This window comes from Panthera leo, chromosome B2 (genome assembly GCF_018350215.1).
Source record: "Panthera leo isolate Ple1 chromosome B2, P.leo_Ple1_pat1.1, whole genome shotgun sequence".
Lineage (NCBI taxonomy): Eukaryota > Metazoa > Chordata > Mammalia > Carnivora > Felidae > Panthera > Panthera leo.
Window position 1 is genome coordinate 150,694,807 of NC_056683.1, and position 13,760 is coordinate 150,708,566.

General features: G+C 39.9%; 1 protein-coding gene across 1 annotated transcript in view; it reads right to left on the minus strand.

The window, feature by feature from the left end:
• Positions 1 to 13,760, minus strand: part of DYNLT2 (dynein light chain Tctex-type 2) — a 17,573-nt gene continuing 3,813 nt past the window's right edge. Inside the window, exons 2-4 of the mRNA XM_042940334.1 lie at positions 5,426 to 5,632; positions 2,611 to 2,769; positions 1 to 267 (exon numbers count right to left, since the gene is read on the minus strand). Of these exons, the coding sequence (XP_042796268.1) occupies positions 157 to 267; positions 2,611 to 2,769; positions 5,426 to 5,632 (477 nt within the window). The 3' untranslated portion in view covers positions 1 to 156. The remainder of the gene's footprint in view (positions 268 to 2,610; positions 2,770 to 5,425; positions 5,633 to 13,760) is intronic.

Here is a 13,760-nt window from a genome sequence, read left to right on the forward strand (position 1 = left end):
TAAAGGTAAAAACAATCCAGCTTTTACTTGTTTGCTGTTAAAATGATACAATGAGGCTTCACCTGGAGGCCAAAGTGCAGGGAATCAACGCCTACTGTGAGGTTCACGGATCTACAGATGTCCTGTGTCTCTGCAAAGTTGAGGAGTAAACACTCCCTACTCACAATAAAGAGCAAACACCAGGGCCAAGGCCACGTACGTTTCCGTTTCATGTTTCGCAGCAACCCAGCTGTCCCATGCCACATCCCAGATCCATCTGCTGGCAACCTGGGACAGACCAATTGCAAAAGACCAACCTTAGACTGAACACGTTAAGAAACGATTTTTAAGTCTACACAAGTTTGATATATTTTTTTAAGATGCGTAAGTATCTTAGAAAGTGATATTTAAAAAGTAGTGTGTCCAATCCCCCCTTTCCTGAAGACTTCATAGTGATGCTTCCTGGGCCCCCTCTTCCTCCTGGAGCCAGTCCTATCTGACACAGAGACTCGACCTCAGCAGCGAGCGTCTGAGTGTCCGGGGCAAGAGCGGGAGCCCCTGAAAACCGGGTCGAAGACTTCTGCATACACTACTTCTCTGCTGTGTCATAGCCCGTGATACAGAATGTTCCTTTCCATCCTTACAATATTTTCCAGTGAAAGTCTGTCAGAACCTTGTTTTGAAATAAAGAAATGGCGTTGCTTATACAAGCTGGCTGCTGGAGAAAATTCTAAATCCTTTGCTTCGCTTACAAAGCCACACACAATTTGACTACGGCCTGCTTTTCCACGGCGGCTCTAAACGGCCACAAACCGTTTGTGTCTTCTCCCAGAGGGCGAGTCTATTTCCCCACCCCTCGAGTACGCGTGCGCCTTGGGACCTGCCCTGAGCAAAAGAACGCGATGGGTGACTTGGCAGCCCGGTCTCCAGAGGTCTTCTGCTCCAGCCTTCTCAGAGCACCGTGAGGAGACGTCCGCATAAGGAAACCGGCTCAGTCCCCTGGACGGCGGTGGCTCCCGTGCAGGAGATCCCAGGCGCCCCAACCCATAGCCAGCGCCGGCCGGCAGACGCGAGGACGAGGCCAGCCTGTACCCACGGCCCAGCAAAGGGACCGGGGCAGGGTGTCGGGAGACCAGCGGAGTCGCCAGGGAGCTGCCGGGGCGTCGGGGAGACCAGCAGGAAAACCCGGTACGGCAGCGGGGCTGCTCCGCAGAATGACGAGCAAACAAACAGCTGCCGTCTGGGGCTAAACCTGGGGCGGTGTGTTGTGTGGTGCTGATACACGTCGCACCGGACCCCACCACCAAAACGTACTGCGGGCACACGGGGTATTAACCAAGCACGCGGACGTCCCCCTGCCTTAGCGTCTTCACACTCACGTTTTCTCCGCTTGCAAGTTCTTCTTCCGGGTCTCTGGCACAGCCGGTTTTCTCTTGTCATTCAGATTTTAGGGGGACTTCCCCGTCTCCAGACAACCCCAGCGGCCGCTCTGCCCTTCTATCAAAGTGTCCCACCTTAATTTTCTCTCGGGAGCACCTATCACCACCTAGGAGTATGTGGTGGCGTTCTCTTCTCGCCAGGAGCCAGGACCACGTCTGTCTTGCTGACTCTTGTGTGGCCAGAACCCCCCTGCCCTGCTTCCGGATACACTTCCCTCCGCCCGCGGTGCACTCATATGCCCAGCTGCCACACAGTCACTCCTACGTGGCCTAGAGGTGTGTATTTGCGTTGGTAACTGAGCACAACAGCCTTGCTGATTACCGAGGGCTCTGCACGGGAGACCGGGTTGAGGACCGTAACATGGCCCGTCTCGTGTGATCCTCAGAGCGGCTCCAGCCAGCAGGTGTATCACCCCCATTTCATAGATGAAGAGCCCAGGCCACGGGCTGTGATTGTCGCCGCCAGGGCTCATGCCTAGGCCAACTGGACTCTGGCACCTAGATGCTCCCCCGTCCACACTCTTTCATTTCCTTTTTTTAATTTTTTAACACTTTTTTTACATTTATTTACTTTTGAGAGACAGAGAGAGACAGATCACAAGTGGGGGAGGGGCAGAGAGAGAAGGAGACACAGAATCCAAAGCGGGCTCCGGGCTCCGAGCCGTCGGCACAGAGCCCGACCTGGAGCTTGAACCCACGAACCAAGAGATCATGACTTGAGCCGAAGTCGGACGCTCAACCGACTGAGCCCCCCAGGCGCCCCGTACACTATTCCATTTCTTAAACTCCCATTGCATTGCTTTCTTTCCTTGAGTGCAGTGAAAACTCCCCGAGAATCATAATCATGGACCATGTCTCATTCTCTTTTTCTCAGCACCTCACACCCATTAGTGCTCAAAATAAACTTACTGGCTAATTATCAAATGACATTAAATGGTCAAATTGGGTATGATCAAGGAACAGGATAGCCATACAATTTTGTAAATTATCAGTAGAAAATTGCCATTTCTGGGTTAGTACTTTTCAAATAATATGCAGTGAAGGAAGAGATAGTTAACACAATTATCCTTCTTAGAGACGCACCTCGGGGTCTTAAAGTGCCTTGGAGACAGGCATCACGGTGATTATCACATCACCACAGAGGAGACCTTAGAGCTCTAACTGATAGATGCTGGATCACTATAGTACTTACATTTATTGCCTGACCGGTCTTTTGAATAAATAATACTTTTATAATGAACTTGTAGCGGTGGTACCCAAATTCTTTCACCGCTGACAATATGCGGTCTGCTAATTCAAGTGACAAATGAGAGAAGACTTTATCATCATATTTGACGTCTTTAAGACTTTCCTTCAAAAAAATAGAAAAAATATTTTAATCTTCAAACCAAATATCTTCTACATAAAAATTCAAGAAAACATGTATCTAAAAAATACATGTAACTTAAAAAAAATACATGCATTCCTAACCAAATGATACGAAATGAATGTTGTGCTTACCAGTTTATTTCAATAACAATGTTGAATAAAATTTATTTTGGTTTTTAATTACATTCAATTGCTCTTCATCACCAACCCTCGGGCTGTAAGTTTTCCTTCACTGGATCACCCCATCAAACAGCAGGGAGACACAGGGGAATTTAAAAGAATGCTTCTGGGAATTCTTAGGGTAGACAAAGGAAATCTTTCTATAATTTACATGTTTGTGAAAATTCAGACTTTAGTTTTCCTAAGGCTTGGGTTTCCTGGACCAGAGCCCGTACCCGGTGATCCATCCTCCGTGGCCCATTTGCTGTGATCTCCATCCTCCACGGCCTGTTCTCTGTGATCCTGTCCTTCGCAGTCTTCCTGAATCGAAGCCACCTCTGCAACCCTTTCCCCACGGCTTCTCTGTGGACTCCCGGAGAGCACTGAGGAGATGGAAAGCTTCTGGCCATGCCTGCTGTGGATTAATCACAGCTGGGGAGACAGATGTGAGCCGTGAAGCACGAGGAGCTTCTACAAACCAGAAGCAGACTGGACCACCTCGTGAGCAGACTGCAGGCTTCTTTGACTGACTTTGACTGACTGATTCAGACCAATGAATTAACCACAGTTCTGGGTCCCGCCATAACAGATGAACTCCTACCAGCTAATTGTATAGGCAAGTAAAAACAAAGAGTTTTGAGTCCCTTCTAGAATGCTGCTGGACCTAAAACTGGGTGTAGAAGCATTCATTTCCCTTAGGCATTTGGCTGTGGCTCCATCTTTCTTTTCTTTTCTTTTTTTTTTTATTTATTTTTAACGTTTATTTATTTTTGAGACAGACAGAGACAGAGCATGAATGGGGGAGGGGCAGAGAGAGAGGGAGACACAGAACTGGAAGCAGGCTCCAGGCTCCGAGCTGTCAGCCCAGAGCCCGACGCGGGGCTCGAACTCACGGTCCATGAGATGGTGACCTGAGCTGAAGTCGGACGCTCAACCGACTGAGCCACCCAGGCGCCCCTGTGGCTCCATCTTTCAAACGCTTCGCAACATCCATTCTCTCTTCTGAATCTGCCCAACAGACCTCAGGCTTCGCCTCCCCAGATGCTGTTATTTAACGAGTAATGACTGTAATGAGTGCTTGCTATAGGAAGATGCCCGCAAGCTCCATCAGGAAACACTATTATTTCTGCATGTAGAACTATGTTGAATTTTCCATGAACCCAAGGGAAAATCCCTGGCCTCTTTATGACCCCTAGTCATCCACCTACATATCCAATCAGCTGTTTTAGGCCCCATCATGCTCAGTGCAATTCTGCAAATTATCCTATGTAAATACAATTTGAAATCAATAAGTCTGAACTTAGTCTATGTAGTAAGGCCAAGCAAGGGACACGTGATAATGTATACTTTCATGTCACAAATGCTTGCTGTTAATTAGATAGGAGAAGAAGGTAATCAATAATTATTTTAATGTATCAAATTGAGTTGAATTTCTCTATTTCCCAAAGCCATGAGCCATAATATCATTGCCAAATATCATCTGACAGTTATTAGTTTAGGTTAGAAATGTACCTGTCTATAGTAGTGGAGGGAGGTTAGAGTAGGCCTCCTAAATATTCTTCTGTATCAATAAAAGTTAATTCACTTCAAGAATTAATTTTGCTATGATTAAAGGAGTACTAAATATTTATACAAAATAAATTAGAAACTTTCTTCCCAACAGCTAGCTCACATCAGTTGTTACTGAAGGAGTGTACCTTGTAAACTGGAGGGAAGGTACCTTTGAAACAAGGAATGGATCTGGGGTAGAATCAGGCTTGGTGGAATCCCACAGGGGAATCCGGCCATCAGAAGATGCCCGGGTGCCTGGTGCCCAGAACTAGATATCACAGATCAAAACGGGATTCAGAAAAACTGGTCCCTCAAACTTTCTGTAAGTAAAAAAAAAAAAAATTTTGTCCTTTGTTAAGAAAAGTGATGAAGGAATTATCTTCATCTGAACAATGCAGCCTTCAGATACCAATACTAGTATAAATAATATTGGTCTTCATGTTAGTAATACAGTATTCAGTTCGTTACATTGAAGCAGCTATTTTGGACTAGTCTGGGAACAAGAGCCTGAGTTTCAAACAACTGTCTTAGAAGAACTTTAGATTCCAGCAAGTTTAAAGAAGAAAACCTACGCATCATTGGCGGCTGCCTGTCCTTAGACGTGTTAGTACACAGGAACCAACTTTCCACACATACACAGTGTGTTTTATTTAACTCATTCCTCCAAATACGGGCAAACGTGGAATGTGAGGGATAAATAATTTATGGATAATTAGGAGTTGAATGAAATAACAAAAGAATATTTCCTTTAAATCTAGCTCATAGCGTCGATGTGAAGATTCTTGAGTATGAATACAAAGTACTTTCATATTTTCAGAGATAAATGCTACAAAAAGTCAGTGAGGGTAAATATACGGTCATAAAGCTTAACACAGTTTATCAAACCTCCGAAGCTTAGATATTGCTATCATATGTACTTATCAAGCTACCTTTAATATCTGCTGGACTTTAGCTTCCACGGAATGAGCTTGGAATTTTTTCAATGGCTCCATTCTATACGAATTAGCAAACTTTAATTTCGCCAGGGCACTCTTCCATTCTTTACCTAAATCAGCAATTGGATCATCAAATGGAGGCTCTACATACTGAACATCATGAAATGATTCTCTCAGTCTTTCTCTCAAAATTTGCGCATACTGAAAAGAGGGGGGGAGAAGAAGAGAGAAAGATTATTTCTTAAATTGTAAAATGAAATTTTAGATTTAAGAACCCTAGTGCAATGGGACAAAGCCGACACAGACTTTGGAAATCCATTCTGACTTCCGTGATTAAGAGGTTGTTGAATCGTACATTTACTAATTCACTCCTGGCTATCGATTTGGTAAAAGGGAGAGAGAAAAAAGAATCTAGCTAGCTAGCTGTCATCCCTCTATTTATCTATAAACACGAACACATACGGACACAAATTTGCATACATATATTTAAAATATCCATGGAAGATACAAAGACCTGGAAAGAAGACAGGCTGCAGAGAGGGCAACTGGGTGGCTAGGAGACAGTCATGTAAAGAAAACTCAAGTTTTCTACCCCGAAGTTATGAAAATATTATCCTTTATTGTCTCCTTATAATTTTAATTATTTTAATTTTATTTAGTCGTCTTTGACTAATTAATACTATTATTTCCATAAGTCATTTGCATATTTATATAACATAACATTACATAAATCTTAAGTTGAAAAGAATGTATTGATTTGGTACATACATTATTCTATGCTTTTTCAACATTCATTCTGTGACATTCAACACTCCTTAAAGAAATATTTATTTGGTGCCTAATATGGTCCAGAGAAATGTCCTAGGCTCTGAAGTTACAGGGGTGAGCCTTATTGAAATAGCTAGGAATTAATTGTTCTGCTTGTGTTAATTCATAGTCAAGGCATCTGCATTTATGGAGTTATCCGTTTAGTGGAGAGGAGGGCTGATCGACAACTGAGAAGTATTTAGGAGGGGCGCCTGGGTGGCTCAGTCGGTTGAGCTTCCGACTTCAGCTCAGGTCAAGATCTCATGGTCTGTGAGTTCGAGCCCTGCGTCGGGCTCTGTGCTGACAGCTCAGAGCCCGGAGCCTGCTTCGGATTCTGTGTCTCCCTCTCTCTCTGATCCTCTGATCCCCCATTCATGCTCTGTCTCTCTCTGTCTCAAAAATAAATAAACATTAAAAAAAATAAATAATAATAAATAAAAAATAATAAAAAAAGTATTTAGGAAAACAAGCTAACTTAAATAGTGGCAATTGCTATAAAATCACATGACTTGGTAGAAACTCCTGTGAAAGTCTATTTAGACTGAATGATCAGAGAAGGCCCCTCAGCCCCAAAAGAACAGGAAATAGAAAGGGCAGAGGCTTCAAGGCAAAAACTTAGTGTGCTCTAAGAGCGGGTTTGTGCTCGGTGTATCTCAAGTGTTCTGAACGAGGCAGAGTGGTGACACAATGAAGCTAGGAAGGCAACCAAGGAGCAAGTTGTGCAGCACTGAATAGAATGTGGTAAGGGCTTTGGATTTTATTCTCAGAACAGTGAGAAGCCGCTGGAAAAATTTAAGCCAGCAAGTGATATGTTCTAAATTACAGTTTTAAAAGGTCATTCTGGTGGTGTGGTGAGTGGATTACAGGGAGATCAGGGCCTGGATGAAGGTAATAACTTTACACTTTACAATGTTTTTAACAAATAATGTTAACTAAACAACTCCATAGATTTATAATCACTTTTCTAACCAGGCACATGGTTTGCTTTGACATTTATGTAAGAATTTGTATTTCCTGGGCACCCGCGGGGCTCAGTCGGTTAGGCTCCTGACTTGGTTTCTGCTCAAGTCATGATCTCACAGTTCGTGAGATTAAGCCCAACGTGGGGCTCTGTGCTGACAGCATGGAACCTGCCTGGGGTTCTCTCTTTCTCCCTCTCTTTCTGCCCCTCCCCTGATCTTGCTCTCTCTCTTCCTGTCTCTCAAAATAAATAAACTTTAAAGAAGAAAAAAAGAATTTTTACTTCCCGGAATTTTTTTATGTTAACACAAATCTTTCAATTTATTCTGAAGCATTTATTATTTTGGTGTTCTTTTGATGAGCCTTTAAGGTGACTTAAAAACACATTTTATGTTTTTAGGAATTGTTTTAATGTAGAATTACTGCTGCACCCAGCTATTAACCTTTTATTTATTTTAATGTTTATTACTTCTAGATTTTTCTAAATATATAATACAGGTCTACATATTTCTATCCTCCCTCCTCCTTTTCATATCTTACTGCAGAGGCCAATAGTTTAAAATGTATATATTAAAAATCACAATCCTACGAGTATTGTGAGAGACTATTTATTCTCTACCACCGATGCTTCTATATGTGGCTGAAACTGGCACTGGAGCGACACTTCCCTTTCTGCGCCCCTCTGAGGGGGTTTATCTGCCTGGGCAGTTGGCGAGAGAAAGAACCTTTTCTTTTTTAGTTTAGTGTAGTCTTCCAGCTCTTCTCTTCACATCTGATTATAACAAGTACATATCATCTGTCTCACCACCGCATATATTTCATAGAGATAGGCCATCATCTTAGACATATGTCATTGTCCAGCTATGCCGTGACTACTTGGGTAAGCTGATTTAATTTGAGTAGAAAGGTTACCATTTGCCGGCCTATTTTTCATCATTAATAGTTTGTTAATATGGTTATATGATTTTTGAATATTTAACCAACCTTGAATTCCTGGAAAAAACCTCGCTTAAACTTAATATACCATCATCATTATCATTATCATCATCATCATCATCATTTTATAGGATGTTTGTACCTTTGACGCCCTTCACCCATTTTTATTTTTAGATTTCACATATAGTGAGATCATTCAGTATTTGTCCGACTTATTTCACTTAGCCTAATGCTCTCAAGGTCCACACGCATTATTGCAAATGGCAAGATCTCATTCTTTTTTTATGGCTGATATATATATTTAGGTTGTTTTTATATGTTGACTATTGTAAATAATGCTGAAATAAATATAGGAATGCATATATCTTTTAAAATTAGTGTTTTCATTTTCTTTGGACAAATACCCAGAAATGGAATTGCTGAATTGTATGGTAGTTCTACTTTTAATTTTTTGAGGAAACTCAACACTGTTTTGCATAGTGGCAGTACCAATTTACATTCTTACCAACAGTGCAAGAGAACCCTCTTCTTTTCTCCACATCCTTGCCAACCCTTGTTGGAACCCTTTTCTCCACATCCTTGCCAACACTTGTTATCTCTTGTCTTTTTGACAATAGTGCATCTAAGGGGTGAGGTAACATCTCACTGTGCTTTTGATGTGCATTTTCCTGATAATTAGGGATTTTGAGCATTGTTTCACGTACTTGTTGGCCATCTATATGTCTTCTTTGGACAATACCTATGCAGATCTTCTGGCCATTTTTTAATTCAATTGCTAGATTTATTTGCTGTTGAGTTTAATGAGTTCTTTATATATTTTGGATACTAAACCTTATCAGATATATGATTTGCAAATAATCTCTCCCATTCAGTAGGTTGCTTTTTCATTTTCTTGATTTCCTTTGCTGTGCATAAACTTTTTAGTTTGCTGTAGCCCCACCTTTTTATTTTTGCTTTGTTGCCTTTGCTTTCGGAGTTAGATCAAAAAATCATCACCAAGACCGATGTCAAGGAGTTTGCTGCCTATGTTTTCTTTTTGTAGTTTTATGGTTTCAGGTCTTAATCTATTTTGAGTTTATTTTTGTGTACATGTAGGATAGTGGTCCAGTTTTCCCAACACCAACTACTGAAAAGACTGTCCTTTCCCCATTATATATTCTTGGTTCCTTTGTTATAATTATTATTTTTTTAATGTTTATTTATTTTTGAGAGACAGAGTGTGAATGGGGGAGGGGCAGAGAGAGAGGGAGACACAGAATCCGAAGCAGGCCTCTTAGCTGTCAGCACAGAGCTTGATGTGGGGCTCGAACCCACAAACTGTGAGATCATGGCCTGAGCCGAAGTCAGACACTTAACTGACTGAGCCACCCAGGTGCCCCTCCTTTGTTATAAATTAATTCACCATAAATGTGTGTGTTTATTTCTGGACTCTATTCTGTTCTATTGGCTTATGTGTCTGTTTACGCCAGTGCCATACTGTTTTGATTGTTATAGCTTCATAACACAGTTTGAAATCAGAAAGTGAGATGCTTCCAGCTTTGTTCTTCTTTCTCCATATTGCTTTGGATATTTAAGGTCTTTTGTGATTCCATACAAAATTTGGGATTACTTATTCTATGAAAAATGCCATTGGAATTTTATTAGGGATTGCACTGAATCTGTAGATTGCTTTGGGTAGTATGTACAATTTAATATTAATTCTTTCAATTCATGAACATTGAATATCTTTCCATTTACTTGTGTCTTCTTCAATTCCTTTCATCAGTGTCCTATAGTTTTCACTGTAGAGGACTTTCACCTCCTTGGTTAAATTTAGCCCTAGATATTTTATTGTTTTTTATGCAGTTGTAAATGGGATTGTGTTCTTAATTTCTTTCTGATAGTTTGTGTATAGAAATGCAATCGATTTTTTGTACATTGATTTTGTATCCTGCAATTTTACTAAATTTGTTTATTAGTTCTAACAGTTGTTTGAGGGAGTCTTTAGGGTTTATAATATCATGTCATAAACAAATAGTGACAGTTTTACTTTTTCCTTTCCTAATTTGGTTGCCTTTTCCTTCTTTCTCCTAATTTCTCTGGCTAGGATTTCCAATACAATGTTGAAGAAAAGTGGTGAGAGTGGGTGTCCTTATTTTATTCCTGGACTTAGAGGAAAAGCTTTTAGGTTTTCACCATTGAACATCATGTTCACTGTGAGCTTGTCAGATATGACCTTTGTTATGATGAGGTATGTTCCCTCCATAACCACTTTGTTGAGTGTTTTTATGGTAAGTGGAGATTGAGTTTTACTCACTGCTTTTACTGTTATCTATTGAGATGATAAGATTTTTATCCTTCATTTTGCTAACACACTATCTTGTACTGTTGGGGGTTTTGAACCACCTTTGCATCTCTGGAACAAATCCCACTTGATCATGGTGTATGATCCTTTTAATATATTGTAAAATTTAGTTTGCTAATATTTTGTTGACGATTTTTGCATCTAACATTCATCATGTTTATTGGCCTGTAGTCTTCTGTGGTATCCTTGTATAGTTTTGGTATCAGGGTAATGTGGTCTCATGAAATTAGTTTGGATGTATTCCTCCTCTTTTATTCTCTTGAAGAATTTGAGGATATTGCTATTCATTCTTCTTTGAATGTTTAGAATTCATTAGTGAAGCCATCTGGCCTTGGACTTTTGTTTGTTGGGAGGCTTTGGTTTACTGATTCAATCTCCTTACTAGTAATTGCTCTGTTTGGATTTTTCAATTTTAGGAATTTATCCATTTTTTCCTGGGTTGTCAAGTTGTTGGCATATCTGGTAGTAATACTGGTAGTAATCTCTTATGATTCTTTGTATTTCTGTTGTAACAGTTGAAATGTCTCCTCTTTCATTCTGATTTTATTTGAGCCCTCTCCCTTTATTTCTTGGTGAATCTAGATAAAGGTTTGTCAATTTTATCTTTTCAATGAACAACTTCTTAATTTCACTGATCTTTTCTGTTGTCCTTTTAGTCTCCATTTACTTCTGCTCAAATATTTCCTCATTTCTACTAACTTTGGGTCTTTTTCCAGTCCTTGAAGTATAAAGCTAGATTGCTTATTTGAGATCTTTGTTTTTTGATATAGGCGTCTGTTATGAAACTCCCTCTTGGAAATGCTTTTGTTGCAGTCTATAAATTTTGGTATGTTGTATTTCCATTTTCATTTGTCACATGGAATTTTTAAACTTCTTTTAAACTTCATCAAAACTTCTCTTTTGATTTTTACATTGACACATTCGTTGTTCCCTAGAATATTTTTAATCCTCACGTATTGTTTTTGTTTTCTTGTTATAATTGACTTGTAGTTCCGTACCATTGTGGTTGGTAACAATGCTTCATATTTTAGTCTCCTTAAATTTATGAAGACTTATTTTGTGGCCTAACATGTGATAGGTCCTGGAGAATGTTCCATATGTTCTTGAGAAGACTGTGTATTCTGCTTCTGGATGGAATGTTCTGTACATATCTGTTAAGTCCATCTGGTCTAATATGTCATTTAAGGCTGATGTTTCACTTTTTGTCTGAATAATCTACCCATTGATGTAAGTGGGGTGCTAAGGTCTCCTAATGCTATTGTATTGCTATTTCTCCGTTTATGTCTGTTAGTATTTGCTTTATGTACTTAGGGGCTCCTGTGTTAGGTACAATATATATATCGTGTCTTTCTTATATGTTGTTGTATTTAATTTACCAGAGTTTTGTTAAGAATTTTTGCATCTATGTTCATGAGGAATATTGGTTTGTTTTCATTATTCTGGTTTTGACAGCAAGGTAAATGCTGGCCTCATAGGGTGAATTGGGAAGAATTCCCTTCTCTTCATTTTTCCAGAACACTAGAATATTTGGCAAAAACTCACCATAAGAGCCATGTGGGCCTGGAGTTTTCTTTATGGAAAGGTTTTAAACAACACAGTCACTTTCTTTAACAGATATAGGGACTATTCAGGGTATCTATTATTTCTAGAGTGAGCTACAGTAGTTTGTCTATATATTAGTTTGCTAGACCTGCCATAACAAAATACCACAGACCAGGTAGCTTAAACAACAGAAATTTATTGGCACACAATTCTGGAGGCTGGAAATGCAAGATCAAATTGCCAGCAGGATTGGTTTCTCCTATGGCCTCTCTCTTGCAGATGGCTGCTGTCTTGCTGCCTCCTCACACAGTTATTCTGTTGTGCATGCTTTGCCCTATGTATCTGTGCCCTCATCTCTTCTCAGAAGGACACAAGTGAGACTGGATTAGGGCATACCCTAACAGTCTCAATTTAACTTAGCTCTTTAAAAGCCTCATCTCCATATACCCTCACATCCTGAGGTACTGGGGATTAGGGCTTTAACATATGAATCCTAGGGGAACACAGTTCAACTCATAATTGTGTCTTCCAAGGAATTTGTGCATTTTATCCAAGTTGTTGAATTTAGGATCATAGATGTTTTTAGTATTTATGATCTTTTTAAAATGTTTATCGGGTCTGTAGTGATTCTTCTTTTTCATTCCTGGTATTGAGAATTGGTCTTTTTATTTTCTTTTCCTGATTAGTCTGGTTTAGCAAGGGTTGGCAAACTTTCTCTGTAAAGAGCCAGCTAGTAAATATTTATGCATTGTGGGCCAGCTGTGGTAGTTGCCACTGTTTCTCTTCTTCCAACTGTCCCCTTTCCTCCTCTGCATCCCCCATCTCCATCTATCCTTTTAAAATTACCTTTTAAAAATATACAAGCCATTCTTAGCTCATAGGCTGTACAAAAATAGGTAGCAAGCTAGATTTGACCTATAGGCTGTTGTTTGTCAACTTTTAGGCTGGAGGTTTATCAAGTTTATTGATCTTTCCAAAATATTTTTGGTTTCACTAATCTTCTTGTTTTCAGTTTGCTATTTCATCGACTTTCACTTTTTATTACCTCCTTACTTTTGTTTACTTTGAGTTTAGACTTGAAATTTTTCTAATATAGGTATTTAGGGCTATAAATTTCCCCAAGTACTGCTATAGGTACACCCTACAGTTTTTGAAATGTTGTATTTTCATTCAGTTGAAAATATTTTCTTTCATTTTCTTTTACCCTGGGTTATTCAGAAGTGTGTCATTTAATTTCCAGACAATTTACATTTTTCAATATACCTTTCTGTTAACGATTTCTGATTTATTCCATTATGGTCAAAGAACATACTTTGTATTACCTGAATCCTTTTAAAGTTATTGGGACTTGTTTCCTGTCCCAGGAGATATTCTTAGTGATGTTTCATGCACACTTTTTAAGTTTATTTATTTTGAGAGAAAGTTTGAGTGGAAAAGGGGCAGAGAGAGGAGAGAGGAAGAACCCCAAGCAGACTCCACACTCCCGGTGTGGAGTCCCATGTGGGGCTCAAACTCAGGAACCATGAAGTCATGACCTGAGCTGAAGTCGGTTGCTGAGCTCACTGAGCTAACCAGGTGCCCCTCATGTGCACTTCTAAAGAACATTTATTCAGCTGAGGTTGCATGGCGTATGTGATAAAAGTGCACTAATACAAGTTATTATTGTTCCTTTATATTCTTTTATATCTTTATTAGTTTTTGTCTATGTGTTCCATCAATTATTGATAGAGATACTTATAT